General features: G+C 37.2%; 3 protein-coding genes across 3 annotated transcripts in view; all 3 read right to left on the bottom strand.

Moving 5' to 3' along the window:
• Positions 1 to 1,079: 1,079 nt before the first annotated feature.
• Positions 1,080 to 7,326, bottom strand: LOC124174199 (serine protease snake-like). Its single transcript, XM_046553297.1, has 7 exons — positions 7,131 to 7,326; positions 5,962 to 6,092; positions 4,577 to 4,687; positions 4,000 to 4,109; positions 3,305 to 3,588; positions 2,591 to 2,760; positions 1,080 to 1,979 (listed from the first exon to the last, which is right to left on the bottom strand). Exons 1-7 carry the CDS (start codon positions 7,324 to 7,326, stop codon positions 1,812 to 1,814), a joined length of 1,170 nt encoding a protein of 389 aa, XP_046409253.1. The 3' UTR covers positions 1,080 to 1,811.
• A 567-nt stretch (positions 7,327 to 7,893) lies between these two features.
• LOC124153549 (serine protease snake-like) lies at positions 7,894 to 16,745 on the bottom strand. Its single transcript, XM_046526776.1, has 7 exons — positions 16,360 to 16,745; positions 14,898 to 15,233; positions 11,912 to 11,982; positions 11,526 to 11,635; positions 10,516 to 10,799; positions 9,296 to 9,465; positions 7,894 to 8,240 (listed from the first exon to the last, which is right to left on the bottom strand). Exons 1-7 carry the CDS (start codon positions 16,442 to 16,444, stop codon positions 8,064 to 8,066), a joined length of 1,233 nt encoding a protein of 410 aa, XP_046382732.1. The 5' UTR covers positions 16,445 to 16,745; the 3' UTR covers positions 7,894 to 8,063.
• Positions 16,746 to 20,217: 3,472 nt separating this feature from the next.
• The window catches only part of LOC124174198, a 34,519-nt gene continuing 30,378 nt past the window's right edge, over positions 20,218 to 24,358 (bottom strand). The window contains exons 13-15 of the mRNA XM_046553296.1: positions 23,997 to 24,280; positions 21,555 to 21,724; positions 20,218 to 20,411 (exon numbers count right to left, since the gene is read on the bottom strand). Coding sequence (XP_046409252.1) covers positions 20,244 to 20,411; positions 21,555 to 21,724; positions 23,997 to 24,280 — 622 coding nt within the window. The 3' untranslated portion in view covers positions 20,218 to 20,243. The remainder of the gene's footprint in view (positions 20,412 to 21,554; positions 21,725 to 23,996; positions 24,281 to 24,358) is intronic.

Below are 24,358 nucleotides of genomic sequence, written 5' to 3'. Positions count from 1 at the left end.
TTTTTGTAAAAGCCCATACTTCAGAGCCATATAATAACATCGCCATAACTATTGTTTTATAAATCCTAATAGGTATTTGTTTTTTTGACAAGATTATATTTTTTTATTTTACTAAGATGCAATATGACTTTTTAGTGCTGTTTCAGAATAGGTTATTACAATTTTTTGCGATGATTACGTAAATTGGTTGGTATTACTAAGTAGTAGCCTCAGAATAAATATGAGCTAGAGTATTTTTGGCATCGTCACATTCACACGAAATTTAAAAGGTGGAACACGCTATAATTAGTATGAGTGTCTAAATCTTACAATAGTGTTTGATTGTGGTATTTCTTTCGATCGAAATTTTTTGAATGACTTTTGATTTTCATTTGAATGACATACGCTTTAAGAAGAATCTAAGTTCCAATAGATGCTATTCATTTGTTTTTTATTTGATAATTTTTCTCATTTTACAAATTTATTTTTACGCTTAGAGCTTCAATGTAGGTATGTGATTTCTGTGTGCCCACCTTGAGCGCTCTTCTATATATTTACTATTGAGGTAGTGACAGTCAGGGGCGCTCGATCCCATTCCTCTTAATATTTACGGCACATTTCCCAGAAAATCAAGAATCCCTACCCTCACATAACTACTCGCACTTGGTTAAAATTTGAGAGTAAGTAAGTCTTATGGGTAATCTGGTTTAGTATGTTCAGCGTTTAACAAATCTTGAAAATTCCTTGCATAAATAACCTTCCGATACGTTTGTTCATTACTGGAAACAAGTCAACATTTTGCATTTTATAAATTTTATTTTATTTATTTTTAAATTATCCCAAAAATTGGCAATTCCCCCGAATTTTTCAAAATGTAACGAAAGTTTTACGAAGTTTTACAACTCGTACAAACATTACAATAAATTTAAGTACGATTAAAATTAATTATTTTATATATTAATTTATATAAATTGGAATCGGGGGAATTGAAATTTTAACCAAGTGCAAGTAGTTATGTGAGGGTAGTATTTATATATTAATTTTTATATATTAATTTATTACAATAAAATAAATATACAAATTCAATAAAACTACGTAAATGATTGTCAAAATTGCTTGTCAGAAAGACATTTTCTTTATTAAATCTACATAGGGTGGATCGGAGCACGTTTACGCGGAGTCGTGGATACGTGCGAAATGAAACCATTAGAAATGTTGTCACTCTTTGAATACAGATTGGAAAATTACTAACTATAAGAATGAAATACTTGAGATCTCATTTTATTTCAGGGTGTATTTATTAGCGTGACTGTATAACAATGAGGAGATAACTAACATTTGAATTATTTGACTATAAAACCTTAGAAATGACGTACACGTAGGGTAATGTATAATTGCATGTAAGGCTAATTATGGCACTGAAATAAATTTGGTTATCACGAAAGGTTACTCAATTATTTAATCCACTCCACGCCAGTTAAAATGAGTCATTCTTTTGAACAATGCTAATTTTTTCATTTGGAATTTCAATGGCAAATATACAGAACTAATGCGGTAACTTAAGAAATGAGATTTTTTGCGAAAAATATGAATACATCAATACAGCAGTAAACTCTAAACAAAAAGCATATGCAGTTTCAAATGTGTAAGCTGGTAATGTATTGCATGAAAATAAATAAATGATGAATGATAATGAAATACCTAAACAAGGTACGCTGATTGAAGTCGTTAAAGTTACACTCAAATCCATAGTATCAAATTGATAGTATTTTAGGGATACTTCTTCTATAACCGATGCGAAACATTGCCCAGGGTTGTAGCAGTCTTCTTAATTACGTAGCCCAGACAATGTCTTCTATCCACTTAACGTACGCCGATACTCTCATGTAAACAGATGGAGAATTGGCGAACGAGCAAACTTTACCAAATGATGTGATTCCCCATATCTCATATTGGCACTCTGTCTTCAATTCAAACTGCAATGGTCCTCCAGAGTCACCCTGCAAAGAGTGAGGGATTGGAAATTTCGTAATCCAAGATTTGTTTCGTATTGCAATACCCATTCGATAACATCTAGGAAAATTAACAACTTGAAGCAAGCCAAGGAATATATCCTTTAATAATTTTCTCTGCGAGAAAGGAATAAATTGCAGTGTGGATTCTGATAAGAAGGAAGCTCTTATGATAATAATTGAACCTCTTCTCCATATACACTGTCTCAATGGCATAAGATACATGCCTATAACAATTTTACGATTGTAATTTTGTTTTTACATACTATTATTATGAGTGAATAAAAAACTAGGTAAAAATTTCGCAAATGTTGCTTTTGTAATGATAAATGTGATACTATGAGCGATATCCACCAATAATTTACATTACTATTTTTAGCCCGTTTATTGACAAACATGAATGCCAAGAATATGTTTAATTTGTGATTGCATAATGCAAATAAGTAGTCACTCTTGTCTCTCAGTGCTTGAATGGCAATTTTGGATAGAGTGCTTTAAATGAGCAACAGAAAAGGGGGAGCATCTTTGAAATTTTGTTTTGAAATTCACATCTTTAAGGCCTAAATCACTCCTCAGAACCTGTACTATAGCCGCATTACCTGGCATGTGTCCTTTCCTCCACTCAGTATTCCGGCGCAAAGCATTGTGGAGTCGATGCCTCTCATCAGCTGATTCGTTGTCCTTATTTCAACCTCGAAAGTCTTATTGCATTTAGCCTCATCGAAGACATCCAGCTCTACTTTCAAAAGCTCGTTGCTTCGCTCTCCACCTTAAAAAAAAGTTTATATATGTGTATTATATACTGCTAGACAAACCCCATGGGGTTGGCTATACAATGATACATTAATGCATCGAAGTTTAGTTTGCAGTTACACATATATTCTCTCTAAAGGGAGTAACACTGTCATATGTCCATTTTGTTATTTTGGCCTTTGTGACAAATGTGTCTTATTTAATGATCTTAAAAATTTAAGAAATATTGAGAAAAAACTGTTTTTCGCTTCAGAACTGATTGCTAATTTTTTCTACACAAAATTATAAAAACTAGTAGCTCAGAACTAATGGCTAAAATTACTGAATAAAAATTGAAACTATTAGGTAGTTTTAAAGCCAAAAACGTTTTCCCACCATAGTTAATGAATTAAACATATTTTTTTGCATTAAATATTCCGAGGAAGAAATGTAGTACTAACCTGTGCAATTACGTGCCCCGTGTAAAACGGCCTTTATACAACTCTCAAAAACTACGCAAGCGAAAATTTCACGGTTTGAATGGTTCGTAAATCGCCATTACGTGTAAAGTTGTTATTTACCGAATCCGACGCGACCCCATCCTGTCGCGACGAATGAGCGCCACTGATATGAGTCCTCCGTAGCTAAGCAAGCAGGATGTAATTCCTTTGACAGCACCGAATTGGGATTCCTCGTGAAGGCCGGCCCTATCTCCAGGAGGGCGACGTCGTTGTATTTGGCCGGAGGCTTGTATTCTGGATGTTGAATCCTTCGAAGCACTCCGTGGATTTGACCGGATTCGCCCAGAAACGTCTCATTCTTTACCAAAGTCAATGTTCCTAACAACACCCATTGCGGTGGACCACTGTAAGATTATAAGATTCGAATATCAGGGAAATTGTTCAGGTAGTAGTGCTCATCAATAGATTTCATTCATAAATCACATAGGTATTAGACTGCGAAACCTCAGTCATAACAGTTGCAGTGAGTGCGAATTTTCTAGAATTTGAGAAAGAAATATTAAGAGTAACGTCTTACTAGCAAATTAATGAGTAAAAGATGAGCACTTGCCTTGTTATCACTGTAAAAATGATTTATTCCTGCCAATGAGGTTTATTCATTGACTGTGTGCTGTAAAACTTCCTCACCATAAGAGGTGTCATCATTTATTTCTATTTTAGAAGCACATTATCCTAAAGTTACTTATAAAGTATGGTATACTTAGGCTACATGAGAGATCGCTTTACAAATGGAAAAATGTTTAAAGTTTATTTACTCTTTCCCTCCGTGAAGACAATGTGCAGCAGTAAGTATAAAGTTTTCACTGATCAACGAGCCTCCACATTTCCATTGGATGTTACTTTTTGCTCCATACCCAACTGCCGCCTGCAATGGCAAAATTTACGTAAAACAATTTTTTCCTGAGATACTGGGGCATATGTTCGCGATGTAAACTGCAAATGGTTGAAAAAAAGCAATAGCTTTCGAAAAATATTTCTCACTTACTTGCCACTCACGAGCGTATGAAATGAAATGGTCTAGTACTTTTAGTGACGAATTAAAAAAGCTTGAAAGGCTGGAAATCTGACTGATATCAAAGCAGGGTGGATTTTCTTATTCCTTTACCACAAATTAGATTTCTATTGACAAAAAATTAAAATAATATCTATAGCATTTTTACAAAAATTACTGATAATGCGTGACCCTTAAACGTTTCTGTAAGGGTTGAAAAATTACGAAATTGAAAATACTGCGAGGATAGCAATTTTAACCATAATTGGACACTATTATTTGCACAAAAATAATAACAGTATGTAATATCAAGATATTAAATTGACGAATCATTAACTTACCATGTGAGGAAATTCACTAGGAAGTGCCGGAATCCCACCATCAATTGCAAATAGTTCCGGGCATATTTTATTATATTCTTCGCATTCTGTGAAATTAAAATGATACTGATATTATTTAAATCTGAAGTGAGAATAAAATGTTTAAAAAAAAACGAGCTATATCTTACAAACTCATATTAAAATAACGTTTGCATTTTCATTTGCGAATATTTGATTTTGTCACTCGCGTACTTCGAATCAACACCTGACTTTTTCTCACAAGCGCAACATTACAGCTTCTTTGTCCCACCTATAAGCCCTGCTAACAACCCATTCTCGGCGTTTACCTAATATCCTATTAAATCCTTTATTATACCCTCTTCTTACAGATTCTTCCTTAAAGATTAATCCGTAAAAATTGGCTGCCCTTGCTTTTTTCGAAAAACAAAAAACTCCTTCATTCCCTGATCATTGCTTGTTACTATTTTTCACGTTTTTTTCCTCTTAGTCCATTTCTAATGCCTAATATTCCTTCTCACCTATCTCTTGAATGATTCGAACCTACTCTCATCCTCTTTAAAGTAGGGATTGACTCCAGAATAATTTTTATTGCATTTTAATCCGTAAAAACAACTCCAAGACAATAACGTAAGGTGTTTTTCAGATCCTTAACCTGCTGTATTTGTAAATACCATTTCACACTACCCCTTATTTTAGACGACGATACATCGAAGATCTAATCACCTTTTCATTGCTTGATCCTTTGCCACATGGGTATTTACTTTTCCACTATTGCAAAAAGGCTATTAATCACAAAGAATTTCTGCGCAGCCAGAGAAATTATTTAAAGTAGGTTTGATAAAAATAAGTGTAGTTGGCATGGTTTTGCAAAAATGAACACACCTTGCGAGTAATCAACGCGAAAAAGATTTATAGCAAATTTTTCTAAAGTGTCAGGGACCTCTGAATGTGAGATCTAGCTGCTTTTCGCCTAATTTTAACGTTGCCGAGCTATTTTAGCTCCATTTCATAATATAAAAGTAGTAGATAATTTTTAAAACTTGTACTTTTAAATTAAAATTTAAAGAAACAGCTTTCGAGAATTTTGAAGGCTTCGAAACTTTGAACTAAGCATTTTTCCGCCTTTAAATAAAGGTTAAAATGTTAAAAAAATGTGAGCGGGATATTATTTAACTCTAAAAGACTGAATTGTTTAATTTATTCTAAAGTGAACTTATATTCGATGAAAATATTTCCATAAGACAAAGAAAATCGATACAAAAAAGAGATGAACACTTGCTAGCTCTTGCTATATCCCCCGGGTTTCTGGCAGTAAGTGAAGCGACAGAAGAAAATGGATGCGAACTAGAGATGGTCATCGGGTCATTGGCGCAAGGGCAGCACACTATGGGTAAGATTCCATCGAAGCCGCAGTGAACCGGCTTCACGCCCTTTTTGAGCTCCTCCAAAGCCCTTGGACATTGATCTAATGGTGTGCATTCTCCTAAGCGTTCCCTGGAGTCGATGCATTTGTCCCCTGCAAAAGAAGTGCAAAATATAATTCCCATTAATGCTACTAAAAATTCATCTGTAAAAGGAGTAGTTATAAGTCTGATTACTGGGTTCGATGTGATTAATAATAATTTCATTCAGTAATTCAATGAGATTATCACAAAAAATATACAGTAAATGTTGACGAAGGTGGATAAATTCACCGAAACGTTAGAATTATTCTTAATTAGAAACTATTTCCTCACCAACACTCCAAAAAGGATAACATAAAAAAACCAATTTTTATCATTTTGGCTATCGCGACCATTCACATTTTAGTCTTGAAATATAAATGGGACGTTAAAAGAAAAGTTAACAACCTGGCAAGTAAAAAGTATAGTAAAAAAATATTTGAGGACAAGAATATTGCGCGCGCAGCAATAAAGCCTGTCCGCGTATCTTACTTCATGATAGTGATTTATTACCATGAATTCAAAATGTATATTCGATACGCTACCATCAGCGTAAGAATGCCCTAAACATTTTGGATAATCATTGTGAAATGGGCTCGAGTAAAGAATAAATCAAGCTCCGTAATATTACAAAGCTTCTTTGGCAAATAAACATAATAAATAATGATAAATGGTTGCCAAATGGGTAAATTATTTAAAATTGTGTACATGAAATTTCGTACTGTGGATTAAATTTTCAAATGAGACGACTCTTAAAACTCAAAATCATGCTCTGCTCTAGTACCCTTCTCAAAATTCAAAAACTAATTTTATTAGCAATCCTCAGTTCACTTTGAGTCATGATTCGTGATTAAGGCTATCTCTATCATTTGATGAAGAAAATAGTTTGGGGTCGAGGGAAAATTTTTAATCACGCCTATGCTATCCCATGATTCTCATTTTTTTTCTATTAAAAAGTTATAATATGACAATAAAATTTGGGAATAAATTATGTGGCACAATAATCTTCAACAATTCTTATAATACATCCGAGCCGAGCTGATCTGAGAAATTTATTTTCCTCTCGGGTCTTCAGCAATCACCTATATTCAACCGGACATGCAATCACTAACCTTGACCTTTATCCTCGTTTCTCACTAACATTGGTCTTCGATACTGAGTATAAGGCTTCTTCACACGCTTACCTGGATAAAATTCCGCTGAACAAGCAGCTAGTAGATGAGCAGCAAGGACGATGCATGCGTAAGTTCTCGGCGAGTGCGGAAAAATGGCCTCGGTGATATCACCCGTCTTCATCCTGCGGTGCATCGCGCATCACTGAGGATAACCATCAGCGCTCTATTGGATATAAGAGTCCAGTTTCTTTTTTCCTTCTGGGCAGATGCCTTTTTGACGACCCGAAAATTCTTATAAGCTTCGTGGAGCCTGTTTCCCGACTATTGGTTATTCACCAAATACCCGAGGTGCTAGCGGCTAAAAGGGCAGTAGCAAATTAATGCAGTCGGAAGTGGCCCTAAATACTTTATTCAGTTTTAAATTTTCTGAACCGATAACCACGACAACTACCTTGAATTAATGATGGCAGTATACTCAATCGTTTTCCACTTTCTGGTATTCTGTCCCTATCATTTTGTTTTTAAATTCTGTACAATTTTATACCAAGAAATGTAACGATCAAGGGGGAATTTGATTACGTTATAAAAATCCTCCGGCGGATTGCTGAGGTTCGATGATGTTTATATGGATGAGGTGCAATAGATAAGGATGAAAGACTTGAGACTCATTCTTTCGATAAGAAATAATACCATTTTATAAATAATTTAACAATTTATTTGGTCCAAAAATTTTATTTAAAATATAATTCACGATGTTTTACAGAAAAAAATTCAGGGAGCGTTTTATGAATTTGCATTTAATGAAAACTGCTGGCGTAACCAATTGTATCTGTGGTTATTTAAAATATTTTTTCCAATTCTTTGGAGGATTTCAGAAATTTTGAAAAATTTTGGAAGTCCTTTAAGCTACGGAAATAAATCAACGCCGTATCAGGAAGATGAAACAGGCCAAACTATGCTTTCAATCCACTCGATATGAGCGGATATCTTCGTGAAAATTGATGGTTTGTCTGCAGAGAAGCAAAGTCTTTCATGCGATACGATTCCATATATGCTGTATTGGCATTTCCCCGACTTGGGAGCCTGTAGTGGCCCTCCAGAGTCGCCCTGAAAAGAAGCCGAATTATAAAATAGGTAAAAATATTCCTTGATATTTATCGTTAATGCCGATTTTTTAATTGTAAATAAAAGCAATTATTAATAAAATTATGAAAAAATGTATAGATTTTTATTAAAATAGGCAAAGAACATTGTGTACAAAAGCAAGGAAGTGAATACTAGGACATCCGAGATGTATATTGGTATATCTGTGAAGGGTAACCGGAACACTCCATGATTAAGTATTTGGGTTGACGGTTACATATGAGACTTAAAGTTAGGTACTCAAAATGAATTAAATGTTACCAGTCCACCTCCTAAAAATTAGTGAAAGTAAGTGATGAAGGGTATTAAGAAAAAGAAAATAACAACCTTTCCTACGCATTTCTATTTTATTGATTTTTTTAAACGTTTGTAATTGCGCAATGAATTTTCTTGTTTTCGTCCAGCTTAAAATGATGTAAAACATTGCTTCATTTGGAAAATATGGAGAAATAATGATATGTGGAAGAAACGGATGTCTTTGAGCTAAGCTCACGGAAAATTGTATGGATGATGCTGGAGATGAAAGTGGGCCGGCCGAATGTCCGTCTAAATGCGAAAAAAAATTTGAGATGAGGGATAAATTATGGACGAATATTGGTCCCAAATACAAATGGAGTGGTCGACATTTAGCCTATTCGAGACCTCTGGACTATCAATGGTATATTAAAATTTTTGGCCCATTTTGGGATAGAGCAGTAAATGGATTATCGGCAACACTAAGTGAAACTTTTATAAAAAATTTTATGAATACATTAAAGAGAATAAATTTTCGTCAATATTTTTAAGCAGGAAAATTGTTTTGAATGCTGCTGCTCCAAACATTTTATCATTGACCTGTAAAAAAAATTATCCTCCAACTGTGGGATGATAATTTTGTTTTTCTAATAATATTTTTTCTACTTCACAGTAATTGTCTAATATATTTTCTTTGCAAAGCTGGAATTGAAATTTCACTCATATGAATAAGAAATAACTTTTTTTGTCGGAACGGCTTTGGGTCCGTCGCATATCCAAGTTACCTTGCAAGTGTTACTGCTACCATTCCGGACACCGGCGCATATCATTTTTGAGTGGATGCTTCTCCTCGACCGACTAGTAGTCCTTGTCCGAGCTTCTATGGTCTCATTGCAGTTAGCCTCATCCAGAACATTCAATTCCACTTTTAGAAGGTTCAAATTTGGATTCTCACCTGAAAATTGTTATATTAGAAAAGCATGGAAGTAATAATATTTAACAATTGATTCGGCGACAGATTTTGCTTCCTAAATCACATCAACGACACAAATTTTGGTCAGTAAAATTGGAAGACTACATTAAAACTCGATTGGAGTGTTTAAACCACGAGGATTTACTAAATAATGATCGACTCATCTTCTGAAAGCAATGCTCTGAAACTTTCATGCTTTCATGCTCTTATGAAAGCAATGATTTGAAACTACTCAATGAGTACTCCTTGATTTGAAATGACGCAAATAAAAGCATGGACGGTGTAACTAACTGGATACGACTCTATCAAAAATATTGTCTGACATTTAAGTTAACATTGAACCCTGGAATAAATGAGACAAAATTGCAGTTCTTCATATTTTTGACCGATTTGTCCTACTTTTAAGACTTTAGTCAACTGATGAATTCAAAGTTAATGCTTAAGTGATAATGATTGACGTAAAATTGAGCACACTTATAACAAAAAAAGTATTCCACGACTAACATACGCCGAATAAAGGTTTTCGCAGCTAATAACAATGCCATTTCAGCAGAGAGTTTGGGCAGAGTTTTCGGGGTCAAGGGGAATCCTGGCGCCCACAACGTAAATAGTAATTTGTCCCAAAAAAGTGCAAAACCTGTATAAATGCCTAAACATTTTAGTCTTACATAGCCCTATAAATGTTTTTTTAATTAAAATAAAATTTCAAAGAGAGGGCCCCGGAGACCCCCGTTTTCACTGGGGAGGGGGGGTATTTCATAGCCCCTAAACCCCTAGCAATATTGCTTCCCCCCCCACAACATATAACTCTTAACTGCGCCCATGGTGGAGTGGTTTACGGGATATGCCTCACGCGTTCCCATCTCTTAGAGACAGTTTGGCCGGCCTCTCCGCTAAACCTCTCCACTGATTACAAGCCGTGCAAGTTTGCACATGAATAATGCTATTTTCTCCTTAAGAAAAGATTCAGTGAATTTTGCATTGCAAATTTGATTTGCTAAGTGTAGAAAAGAGAGAAATAAATCCTCTTACCAAATCCAACGCTTCCCCAACCTGTTGCAACGAGGGAAGGGAAATTCGAGGTCTCCTCAGTCATTAAACAGGCCGGGTGCAACTCCACGCTGAGGGTGGACTTTGCATCCATCGCAATGGCCGGTCCTATCTTCAAGAGAGCTATATCGTGGTATACCTCCGTTGACTTGTAGTCAGTATGTTTTATGCGTTGCATAATTAAGTGTATTTGCCCGCTTTTGTCCAGAGGTGATTCGTCCGTTGTCAAAGTCTTAACTCCGAGAAGAACCCACTGTGGTGGGCCACTGAAAGGTACAAATTCAGTCCAACTAATTAGTGGATTCACCAAACCTAAGGTATCTCAGAAGTTCAGTACCTCGGGGGGGGCTATTTTATAATTGAGCATTAAAGACACTACAGTCTCGACAGCATTTCCTCCAGTGTGCCATTAACAATAATTAGTGATGCAACAAAAATAAAATTTAATGGGCCATTCCTCCAAGATGGGGGCAAAAAAACTTACGTTAAATTATCGCAAAAAAAAACATTTGTACGAATGATTATATCATGAAGATATAAAAAAATGATAATATTATCAAATCCAATTATAACATGTCGGAAACGTTTGTGAGGGTGTTTTTAAACGTATAATACTGAAGCTCCCGCACACTGAGTTATTGCAGGGAAGTTAATTTCAAACGAGCTGAAGAGAGGTGCAAAAATATTTTCAAATACTCCTTTGTTGTAAGAGGGTTACTTAAGTTCTCCTTCCTATCTGATGAAGAGCACTAAAAAGTTCTAATCCCGAAAAAAAAAGTTAAACCACAAAATTAATCTGTTCTGATCCAGTGATCCTAAATTCGTGACTACATCCAAGATTTTGAAACTATTTCCTATTCCAGGCAATTTTGAGGAATTTATATAGTTTATTAATCTTTGATCGATGGAAAGTCAAAAAAATTAAATAAGATACACCCGAGTCTGAGGAAAGGATGGAAAAAACACAAATGAGGAATTGGCAAGAAACTCACTCTGGACCGTCATTAAGGCAGTGGGCAGCTGTGAGAACGAAATTTTCGCTGATGAGTGATCCACCGCACTTCCACTTAATATTTCCGCGTGGTCCATACCCCACAGATGCCTGTGGAAAGCCAAAGGACTGAGTGACCGAAAAACTCCAATTAACAAAATACATATAATTCCAATTTACAAATAACATGGGTGCTACGCTTGTAAAAATTAAATTCAGAGGTGAGGAAGTTCTCAATATATTATTTAAGGAGGTTGATTTTTTTAGGAAAAACACAACCAATCTTTAGAATAAACTCAGCTCCGTATTTACCAAAATCAGTACGGTTTTTCATAAAAAATTATCGATTATAAAATAAAATGGACGGGTTACATATATAGGACTCACCAAATGAGGAAATTCGTATGGTCCAGCGTCATGAAGATAAAAAGGACAAACTTCGCTGTATTTCTTGCACCCTACGATACAAAAAAACATGATAATTTGTTAATGTTTTAGTAATTGAACACTAATGAGAAGTTAAAGAATTATGGATGATACCATAAAGTCCATTAGTCCTTCGAATTGGGAAACTAGCGTATAATAGAATCTCATAGTGTTTGGCATCCAGTAAGCAGCACCAAATTGCATAAAAATAGATATACTCCTCAAGGGGACAGATTTTGCCAAAACTGAAAGTGTCTATAATGCAAAAGGCGCATTTGGCCACTAGGTATGTGAATTCTACATGGTGGCTTCAATATCTGTTAATTGCAAAGGAAAATATTATTTAACGGTATTCATTGAAAAGATATAGCATTGATATTTTACAATATATTAAAACTACTTCATTTTGCAAAATAATAACCTGTTGTGATCCAAAATATAATATATTTCTGCATAAAAATTCTCATTCTGGATCAAAACAATGTAAAGGATGTCATTTTCCTTTTTACCAATACGTACTATCATAGAGTAAAAACGTATGATCTTACTCTTTGGTACTCTGTAACGAGTTTCGTAGTTCCTAGAGCTGAAATTGTTTACCCTTGGAAATTGATCTACGATACCCTTGGTGCATTATTATTGTTTCCGTCACCTAACCTACTCAACATCCTCGGTGCCTCATTCAGGCGATAGTGTGTAGCACACTGTGTAACCACTCACAAAGCATGACTTAAATTCATCTTATATCAGCCCAGAATATCTTTCCAGCACACTAAACTTCCATTACACCTTCGAGCTAACGGCCTGAGGGAGAGACCTCAGGCTTCGAATTTTTACAATTAAGTTCCTTTCGTTTCATGTTACACTGAGCGACCTACGCATCTTGAAGTTATCCCGAGACTTTACACCCGAAATGATGACTCAATTAACTTATAGATACAACTCTGTTGGGAATATCAACCAGAATAATACATGCCAAAAAGAAGCAACTGAATAGGGGAAGGTAGAAAGATATCCCAGACTTTCTCATTAACCTTCTTGCTGCCTAACTTCGCATAGGAAATACTATTCACGGTAACTAGGGCCCCGAAATAGGATTCCTCGATAATGAACCAAGGTCTTATTTCAATTCAACTTACTTTGCTAGGACCTCGTGAAACTCATACACTCAAATACACCAGCAAATTTTTAATCGAAAGTAACCCTCAAGGCGGAAATCCACTGTAATTTCCGAAAATTTTACCGTCGAACGGGTTGATTGCACCTTAAATGATCCATTGCGTCCCCAGCCCTGGATCACCAGTTAAGCAATAGAAGGCGTTGCCTAATGGCCCTGAGGCTTAGAAGGCTCGTGAAGGCTCCAATAGGTGATGCTTTGAATTTTAGCTCCAATAAGCGCAAGTGCATCCAGTAAATACAAGAGAATAATTTGCAATTTTTCACTTTCATAAAACAAATGGACGATTAGTTTCAATCGCTGTATCATTTTCAAGTCTGATTGTCAGACTTGAAAATGATACTGTATCGTAAAACTAGCCGCCATAAAATTGTTTGCAAGTCTTTCAGGTTCACATGAGGGAGCAGTTCAACCTAGGTTTTTTTAAGTTCCATGCAGCAAAGTTTATACACAAATATTTTTTCTAATCTTCTTCAAAGATATTGAAACCATCACCTCGGCCTTCCACGTGATATTTTTCTTTGCGTCATCTTCATTCATGGAAAAATAACGAAGTAAAAGCTGTAGCAACAGCAAAGGTACACATAAAACTGTTCATCCTGAATTCCTACCAAGTGCCTATACAACGTTTCGGAATTCAGCGCTTAAATTATTATCTGTTTCCTCTCTTTTAACTGGTTAGACATTGAAGAGCCATATTAAAGTTTAATTTCTTCAATGTTAGCCTCCCGTGAACACTTATAACTGCGCTACCTGCAAATATAATTTCGGCTCAATATTCACGAGACAATATCAGTATAGGAGACCACGTTACCTCGGCAACCTACAGGCCACCAACTATATCATTCCGTCGGTGTACGACATGTCAGATGCACTTTCAGACGCAGCCGTATTCAATTCAAAATCAAAAATTGTGCTCGAGTCAAAAAAAATCTTTTCAAACTTCCAAACATTCTCATCGTCTCCTAAGACACGGGTATGTTGAACTGGCATTGTAAAGGCCGTTTTACACAGGGCACGATCTTGCACAATATGACGTGTGTACAAAGGCGCAGTCATAATTGTATCGTATAAAGTGGTGAGTTGCTAGAACACATGCGAGAATGCGTGGACGTGAGAGGGCAAAATAGCCCGTTTTAATTTCGTTAATGCATACGCGAAATTTCACGCCTATTTAGAAATGAATGCAGTTCTAACCTGCGAAATTCCGTGCCCCGTGTAAAACAGCTTTAAAATACGGCCATGTAGCAGTTTTGCACGGGGCACATAATGGTGCAAATTTTCAAACAGTATTCTTTTTCAATCGGAATTGCAGTTATTTCAGAATTTGAGCTGAGACCATTCACCACCCCGCGTTCATGTGCTTGCGAATGCGTTCATGAAATTCACGTTTGTGTGTACATCATGTTGTGCAAATTCGTGTCTCGTATTCAACGGGATTTATAATAATTCAAGATATTTGGGCAAAGCTTCACCCTTATGGCTTTAGATACACAAGAGAAGAATGTGCCCCAAGTAACTGTCTTATTTCATAATGGTCGCAATAAAAATACGTTAATATGAAAAGATTATCAGACAGACCAATCTTTCAAATGATGGTTTCAGAATAAATAATAATAATTTAATAATGTTTAATCCTAATTCCTTCCAGGCACTCTGTAATTCACTCATGTAATTTATGCCAGAAACAACGCACAAGACAGACAGAGAAGCCACAAAAACCACTTCTCCTTGTAATTAAATAAAACATTTAAACATGAAAATACTTGCATGCTCGAGCCCTGTCTCCAGGGTTCGTGGAGGGAAGGGTGGTGGTGATAGGCGGATCAGGATCTGTAGCTGCCTCGTCCGGAAGGGGTCGAACAGTTGGCGCCGTCGGGGGCAATTTGGATGGCAGCGTTGTTTGCGGAGGCGTAGGTGTGGGTGACGAAGTCGTTAGGCTCGTCGCCATGGCATTACCTCGCGGGCAACACACGATTGGTTGGCGGCGATTGAAGCCGCAAGTCACTGGTCGAATTCCCCTCATCAGTTCATCCATGGCAGTGGGACAGTCGGAGAAAGATCTGCACACACCTCTGCTGTTACTCGAGTCTGTACATTGGTCACCTTACGCCGAAATAAAATTAAACGTGATACAAATAATAAAAATGGATTTAAAACGTGAAATTTGAGATTATAGTAAATTAATTACAATTTCCATCATACTCAACTCTTCAAACCGGAAGTTTATTTGGATAGGTGGGGTACAGTTCACCCTAAACTAAGCCACGAACAGAGAAATCCACACATCCCACAGCCAAGGTTGAGGGACTACTTCTCTTCCATTTGAAACCACGCTCATTGAAAATTTGCTTAGGTGTGTCCGAAGCCCTCGCTCTGGATTTGAACCCGACACCCTTTATCATCAGCCAGGCGCTCTACCCACTAGGGTACTACACCTATCACTGTAATGATTATAGTTAATTCAAAGGGAAATCATACACACACCGATACTCTTAGTTTGGGAAAATGCCCACAGAACAGTCCTCGAATTTGCAACCTCTAGTTCAGCAAGCAAAGACTCCCCTGCCATCGATTACCGAGACCAGAAAAAAGGGAATTCCATAATGGATATAGCATACTCAGAATAATCAAATTACTGCCCGAATGGTTGAAAATTTTCCCTTCTTTAGAAATATCCTCACTGTCACGAACTCCGAGTCAACAAACTTTACTAGAAGCAAAACCTTGTAGTAGCAATGGTTACATTTTCAGGTCAAAAATTCACCATTAAGGCTAATGATCCGACGAATAAATTTGATATAGGTATTCGGAATTAGTTTCTTTCAATGAAACAAAACACCCTCGTCAGTTTTCGTCCAGACTTGATCACCAAAGTAATTAAAGTGAGGAGGCACGTATAATAGAAATAGGAGCCAGCGAAGCAATGATTTCAGCCTATCATACATAAATATATTTAAACATATTGATACATAGAAATACTTATCGCTCCACTGCCTTAAATTTTCAAAGAATATAATTTTAGAGCTTCAGGATCCCGCACTCAATGGTAGTACTTTTCATGAAAGCTCTATGAAAGGAAAAATCTATCTCATGAAATGTTTACACTGAACAACTGTTCCTAAACTTTGAGTCCGGGTAGTGTCTTTTAAAAGTAAAGGAGTCAAAAGATATTGGTAAACGGCTTGGAGGAGTTGGATATGACATGAATATAATTTTTTCCTTTCCTCACCTGGAAAAAACTGCGCGTAACTGACTACAACGCAGTACACGATGCAGATTCCTAGAATGTAAACTCTAGATTCCCCACGTCCCATATTCTCCAGGCTGGCAGACTAAAGACCCTTCTTCCTTGGCGACTCACTGAACACTGCACTATGGAGGGCGTGGAAAGCATTTCACAGGGACGACCCTCCCTGTCACGCGAAAAACCACTGACCTTGTCAGGTGCCAACTGGCCGCTGGAGGACTCGTAAATCGTTGCCATCTTCATTCAGTTGGTTTCAGATTTTGGTTTACGTTACCGCGCCGTCGACGCGATTTCTTTGTTTGACGTCATGACCACCCGTAGAACCATAGCTGTTCAGCCCAAGGAGTTCTCGGTGCTTAATGAATTTTCCCCCTTCCTTTCGCGACTCTTACTGGTGGTGCGCCAGCCCAAGAAGGGAAAGGTGGGGCTTGACACCATGATATTGACGAAGATAGATACCCAAAAATCACGAGTTCCTGGTATTTCTGGGAGTTCTTGGACACAATAAGTTTGCCCGACGCCTTTCTAGAGACATTATCTAGCATATTACCAAGCCCTTTATAAATGAAGGTAGGTACCACGGGTAGTATCACCAAGATAGTGCCCTTTAATTGATAAATGGAAGTTCAGCTATAAATAAATAATCATGAGCAATTCCATACCCTGAAAAGGTATTAGAGTAATGAAGGTCAATGTACTTTTTATCAAAATTACTCATTACCAATAACTCTTGAATCAAAATCGTATCGAAATAAGAGAAACTAAATGCACAATTATCATCGCCCACAAAAAGGGAAACCAGTTTGAGTTTCTTTATATTCAATTGCATTATATTTATGAAGCTTTTCACCATCCCTGTGAAAGTAAGCGGCTATGGCGCGCACGCAATTTTATGTCAGTTGCCGTCAAAGGGATAATAAGCAAATAATGTATTTGCTGACCTCACCTCAGACACGGCACACACAAAATATCTTCGAAAACACTTTATTTTTATAAATAATTTAAAAAAAGGAAGCATTCACTCATCGATCGCAGCTACTGATGGCTTTTCATTCCTAGGGTAATCTGAAAACTCATAAAAAATATGCTTTCAAGTGTTGCAATCTGCATCATTCTAAACCGGTCTCTGGGATTCCCAATGAGTTGGGAATGGATTTGCATGTTTGGTTCACGGCACTTAGTGAAGGCTATTAAACCACGTGTTCGAGTTGTTGTTTCACAACATAGCCCTTGCCTCAAGGGCAGGCAGCGAGCGGGTATATGACTGCCGAACAATGCGGTTAGGAGTCAGTGACCACATGCCGATGTGCGTCAGACCGCTTAGATATGACGACATATGATCGGCAGGTTATCTCTTGAACGTCACTACACTAGCGTCACACTTGTAGACGCTAGAGCGGAGAATTTGAATAAATTTATCTTCAATTATTCAAACTATCTTACAGAAGTGGACATAAGTATCTTCTTATGTCCACTTCTGGAACTCATCTTCCAGATTTGTGATGGGTTGTTACGACAAAAAGTGCAGCGCTTCCAGTATGTTACACGGGTTAGGATGGGATTCTTTACAGGAGCGTAGATCGAAGTATAGGCTTAACTTACTTAGGAAATTCAAAGAAGATATTTTCTCAGACGACGTGAATCACATCCTTCGTTTACCATCGTACTATAGTAGACGTGATCATGAGAATAAAATAAAAGAAATAGACTGCAAAACAGAGACATTTAAAATGTCATTCTTCCCTCGTACTATTAAGGATAGCAACGTTGTCTCAATTGATAGGATTAATGGCGTCGCTCGCTAGGATCACTCATTGCATGTTTTTTTTCTTAGTTCTACCCTTGCATGTATTTGCTCTAGGAATTACCAGCCATTAGCAAGTTTTTTTAATAAGTATGTATATTTTGCTAGCATGCGTAATATTTCTATGACCGTGCGGTGTGCATGTGGCGGTCATCTTGCATGCTGCATGTTGGTGATTTGTCACCCCTTGCCAAACACCCTAGAGGTGGCTCGCAGGGTATTATGTAGATGTAGATTTAGGAGTATCGTACGCATCATTTCCTATCGGCCCATCGTATAATTTCTTTTTTGAATAGGTTTTCCCGATTTAAAATTAACATTACCGCCTTGAAACTTTCAGGGTGTATGAAGTAGACCATTTTCAATATATTCTCATATCGCGAATGTATAAATTTTATATCCGAGAAATTACTGGGGTATAAGTTTCATATTTGAGATACAGTCAAAGACTGAGTATGCTATACTCAATACACCCTGAGAATTCCAAATGTCAAAAGAAAAATTCTTCGCTAAAAAGTAGCAGTTTTGCGATATTGATGCATTCAGTCAGTGGCGCCGACTCCATGGGGCCTGAGGGGGCCCGAGCCCCCCCAATAATTCGTTATGGGTGTGAGGAAAAAAGTTTCAGGCTTGTCGATTTTCCCCGGAGTGTCCAGATATCGAGATTAGAGTTATCAGGGCTCTAACTTTGATCATATGACTCTTATAAAATGCATAAAAGACTTGCAATTCACTACTTATAAAATTTCCCGGGAAAATATCCCCGGTTTGGGCCCCCCCAATATTTTTTTTAAGTCGGCGTGCCTGTGCATTCTCTTGATGAGCATCTTCGGAACACTCTCTAGTCCTAATTCTAGAATTTATACATGTTTTGACTGCATCCATTCGAATACGTGAAATAAGGCAGTAAGTCATATTGCTGAAGAAGATGAATTAATGGAAGTTTCCAACAACGTATATCACTCACTCTCTGCGGAAAACTAAGGTAATTCACCGATTCATTATTCACCGATTGCAGTACAATATGTAATATCCATCCATGCCAAGCATACTCCAGTTTCGAAGGTACATGCACATAATTAGTGTTAAAATAATAACTATCGTGAGTGGTACGTGATTTATCCCCGATAATACCGTTTTTCTGATGTAGTCCCTCATTGTGACACTCGATTACAAATTCCAAGGTTATAAGAAAGGTAAACTGTTTTTTTTATAATTATCCAAAGGTTTTAACTTATTGTTCTATTATTCTGGTAGTTAATCCCGTCTTAATACCTAATGTTGTGTCGAGAATCATCCGAGCCACGGCCTTCTTAGAGTCGCTAGAGTTCTTGTTCATTTATATTTTACAGTAACAGTCCACGTTCTTGTGTGATATGTTGATTATAAGACGTTAAGGACTACTATTTTTGTGGTCAGTTATGTCAGCTTGCGTGCAACAGTGTAATGATGCCGCCTGCCATCAGGAAAATGCATGTATTTTACTTGATTGGAGAAAATAATAAAATTTTTTTGGGGAAAAAAACTCTATATCTGATTGTGAACATGGAAGAAAAATATGGACTGAGAATTTGCTGGAATGTTTTTGATAGAATAAGTTTTGTAAAATGTTAATCAAGGCAATTATGATGCGACTTAGCCAAGAGAACACAAATAAAGCAACCTCATGTTCAATTAATCCAATTCATTATTAAATTATTGATAAAAATTGAAATTAGATGGAGTTTTTATGCTGAACACCACAAAAGTGAAATAATCTGAAAATCTACTTGCTAAAGAAGAGACTGATTGAGAAAAAAGAGGACTTATGAAGATCTTAACGGCTTATTAAGCTGACTTGTTGATACCCGTGGCGATGGCGTCTAACTTACCTTGTTTATGCTTCTCTAATCGGGATGATCGAATCCATTCGTAGTCAGCTCAACTGAACTAGCTTTAAACAACATAAATTTTTGATAATTCATTCTTAATCTGAAACTTCAATTTGATTTAAAATTATAAACGTAAGTCATTGCATGTATGAATGAAAATAATAGTTGCTTGTAGAAATATACATTTTTATTCAATCAGGCCAGACGTGTTCTTCAATCCATCCTACATACGCCGAAACTTTCATGTAGACAGACGGTGAATTTGCAAATGAGCATATTTTTCCAAAAGATGTGATTCCCCAGATATCATAGATACATGATGATCTTTTAAAAGACTGTAACGGCCCTCCGGAATCTCCCTGAAAAGGAAACATTTTTAGATTTAATATTGGTATATATATTATGAAAATGCACGTAATGATATCACTGACTCTTAATTTCCATTATTTTTATTCCATTTCCAATTAGCAAAATAAACATTTAATGCCATTCCATGGAAAGACTAAATAAAAATGTATTACTTTGTATTGTATTTCACCACATTTAAAACACAGAGACTATGCTATACGTTATTTTGGTTGAAAGACTGGAGTCAAATACCACATTCTGTGAACACTATGTAGGCCACAGTTTGATTCTCTCCGGCACTTAACTTAGCTGATATTTACCCTAAGGACGCAAGTCATCTTCCTTGATGAGGATTTTAGTCCTCTGAACATTATTTTAAGGTGTATTTGAGTATAAATGCTGTTTAAGGCACCTAAAAATTAGCACGTGTGAATTAATAGCTTTCATGATGAGTCGTGTGAACCATATCATGACTTTAGTTACCTCTATTATGAATTTTTCAACCGACAAAATGGTCAAGAAATACACTCAACTTCTTAGTTATATGACTTTCTATGTACGTAGTCAATTTAGCCAATTAATGTAGATTAAATCAAACCCATGAATAACAACCAGAACGTCGGTTTAATAGATAAGAGGAGGATCCATGTCAGGCCAACGCTCGAGTTCCGCATAATCGGAATAGATAATCGTTTTCCTGGTCTCCATAAATTCTCCACCATTAGATAATAGGACTAAGAATTTTTCGTGGCTTCGCTCTCATTTGACCTCGATATAATGTAATCAATTGGGCACTGAATTGGTTAAGAGGCGCAACGACCGGTTGTACTTCGTATTTTTCGTGGCATATTACTTACTAAGAGTTTATGCAATCGCATTGAAAGTTTCAGGGTGCATTGAGTAAACCCAAAATTTTCCCAGTCTGTAATACAAAAAGTTTACACCAGACAAAATACTTAGGTAAATCTTTCAAATTTTTGCATACAAGTAGGTAAATTGTAAATATATGTTTACATCCTATTCTCTAAAATTTTCAAGATACATGAAATACGTCATGAAAAAGGCCGGTCGAGATGGTCTGATGCGTTTTTTAAACACACATACATACACCTGAATTAAGAATAGTCAAAGCTTAATATCTGTTTCGAAGTTACCTGGCATATGTCTTTTCCGCCACTTAGTATCCCGGCACACAGCATCGTTGAGTCAATGCCTCTCCTCAGTTGAGAAGTCGTCTTTATTTCAGCTTCGAAGGTCTCGTTGCATTGGGATTCGTCAAAAACATTCAACGCTACTTTTAAAAGTTCCATACTCGGCTCTTCACCTGAAAAATAAAAGTTCAATCGAGGCATGTCAAAGTTACCGTAACCGACAGAAAAAAATCTTCTTATTTTAATTTGATATAACTGGTTAATTCATAGTTTCTTCATATTTTCATCATTTTCTCGTCCACGTGCTCATGGAATACGTTCTCTGGGTCATTATTTTGAAATACAATGAATTAAACTTAGGAGCGAAGAGATGGCACCAGCAATATAGGCTGGGTCTTGTTGATGATTGGTGTCCTAACATCCCCTGCCACACGCCTTTTTAGGCGGATTGCGGAGTAGTATGTAGATGTATAGACAAATTTGCCGAACAGGGTATATTTTCACGGGACACATCTAGAGGAGAAAACAAGGTTTTGGATGGATAGGGTAGTCATTAGGAATAGCATGTTAAAATCTGAGTTTGTGGAATGATTGTAAGTCGGGATAATCGTAGGGTAAGTGAGGAAGGGAAAGAAGAGAAAATGATTTATCAATAGAATGAAAGAGAGTAGATTTCACTGTGAATTAAAGAGGTTAGTCCAATTTGGGATGAACTACTGACCTACGAGGTGACTCGCAAATTTCTCAATGCTGACATTTCTTAACCTATGGGATACCTTAAATTAAGATAGTTTTCTGAGATAGCTTTAAATAAGAAACGCTACCTTTTTAAATGGAATTAGGTTTTCATCAGCTGCTCCACCCATATGACTAGTAACGGTTGTGTTTACAGATATATCTTAAAATTCAAAATCATATGCTTTCTCAATTTGTGAGAGAGTTTACTTTAAGAAGTAGGTATAAGGGTATGATAGACACTGCGTGCTATTCAGTTCGTTACACTCGGTAATCGTGTCAACGCAGGAGTCTTGAATAGGCGCACCGTAACGGTTCCGTAACCTTGAGGGAAACTAAACTCCTTTCTCCCATCTGTGACCTGACGCAGGTTATTAGATGACCTTAAGTCCCCAGTTTTGGCAAAGTACTTTTGATACGACACTAAAACCCCGTTTTACACAAAGTACGTGAGTGAATGACCTGATGCATTTATGAGCGCGGATTTCAGAATGCACCTGGTAAAGCCGTGTATTGCATAAACGCAAGATGACAAAATAGACCCCGCTCTAATTCTGAAACGATTGAGCGTTCGAGAAAAATATTAAGAATATAGATTTGAAATCTTGTGGCACGTCTAAAACGGCTATGAGGATACCCAGGGGTCATCTACTTTGGATGTACCCGTTTCACAGTTAAGATTACTGACCAACAGTTTCGTCCCCGTTGCAGGAGACTTCCTCGATCTCTTACACGTCGATCTTTTTAAGTATGGCCAATGTGGTGGGGGAAATTTTGGGGTTAGGTGTGGGGCTTTCTCAAAATTTATTCGTTTCTTTATAATGGTTGGAATCCAGGAAGAACTAATGAAAGAAGAATGGCATTGTTGGCCCCTTCATCTCAGTTAAAATTGTTTTTATGTCTTCTTATTTCGAGGGCTTCCCATATTAATCTCGTTCTGTTTTATTTTTCTCTCGCCCGGACTTGTGCGCTGGTCGCGTCGATATTTTGCCCTGGGGTGGCGTATTCCACGGCGATAGATATCTCGAAGTGCCTTAGTTGAATGGCAGCTCCATGCTCGATAATTTTTGTTCTTATAGTCCGGCCTGTCTCTCCTAGGTAAAATGAGGAATTCTATATCAGCGGAGGCGAAACTTTTGGCCAGTAATTCAAACTAAGGTGCGGGCACGACCAAAACAGAATACCAGTGGACATCACGGACCGCGTAAGCTTGAACTATTGGCTGTATGGATGGTTAGGTAGGATCCAGGCCTGCTGGCTTTATCTGGGACACGGGAGCTTTCACATTGGATCTCTAGTCATCTCCTTCTTACAGCATCATAGTTTGTGGAACGCTGTTTCAATTGGAGCAGTTCACGCGTTTCAAATTTCAATTTTACGGGCTAACCCCAAACTGTGATGAATTCTAGCCTACCGAAAAACTCTCGCACCGAAAAGCTTGAAATTTGTCCAATACTTCGGAATGGTACGCCATCTTACAGGAAAGCTTCCATTCCTTTCCAAAGACTTTCTCAGACGATTCTCACTTGGCATGGAACCGATGATTGAGAGAATTCATTCTCAAACTTGCAAGAGTCTAATTCGAGTGAGAATTCTGGTGAACTAGGATAGATACATATAGTTTCACTCTCGGCATTCGTGGATTTTTCTCTCTTGGACATGTTGAAATGCATTCGCAATCATAAAAGTAGTGAAGTAATTGTTACTCACCAAAACCGACTCGACCCCAACCAGTGGCAATATAGTACGAGAACCTTGGAGTATCCTCTATCCGCAAACAGGCTGGGTGAAGTTCTGGGCTAAGGAGGTCCCTGGGGTTCTTAGTTAGAGCAGGCCCGATCTTCAAAAGACCGACATCGTCGTATTTCGCCGGCGGCCTGTACCCAGGGTGTTTTATTCTCTGGATAACTTCATGGATCTGACCAACTTTTCCCAATTGTGAAGCATTGGAGGCTAATGTCACCGTTCCAAGAAGCACCCAGCGCGCTGGACCCCTGGTATACGTGGAAGGAGAAACAGTATGGTAAGTTAAACTTTCTCCTCTAGATCTTAAATATGAACGGACGCCGGAA

Source organism: Ischnura elegans, chromosome 2, assembly GCF_921293095.1.
Source record: "Ischnura elegans chromosome 2, ioIscEleg1.1, whole genome shotgun sequence".
NCBI classification, from domain to species: Eukaryota; Metazoa; Arthropoda; class Insecta; order Odonata; family Coenagrionidae; genus Ischnura; species Ischnura elegans.
Note: the sequence above shows the minus strand (reverse complement) of the source record. Positions and strands in the feature narration are given on the sequence as shown.

Coding starts and splice junctions, on each gene's coding strand:
- LOC124174199 (XM_046553297.1), bottom strand. CDS start 7,326: ATGCACCGCAGGATGAAGACGGGTGATATCACCGAGGCCATTTTTCCG. Junction 6,093..7,130: donor AAACGAGGATAAAGGTCAAG/GTTAGTGATTGC, acceptor CTTCTTTTGCAG/GGGACAAATGCATCGACTCC. Junction 4,110..4,576: donor CTAGTGAATTTCCTCACATG/GTAAGTTAATGA, acceptor TTGCCATTGCAG/GCGGCAGTTGGGTATGGAGC.
- LOC124153549 (XM_046526776.1), bottom strand. CDS start 16,444: ATGGGACGTGGGGAATCTAGAGTTTACATTCTAGGAATCTGCATCGTG. Junction 9,466..10,515: donor TTGGGGAAGCGTTGGATTTG/GTAAGAGGATTT, acceptor AACAATTTTCAG/GTGAGAATCCAAATTTGAAC. Junction 8,241..9,295: donor GTAGCAGTAACACTTGCAAG/GTAACTTGGATA, acceptor GCTTCTTTTCAG/GGCGACTCTGGAGGGCCACT.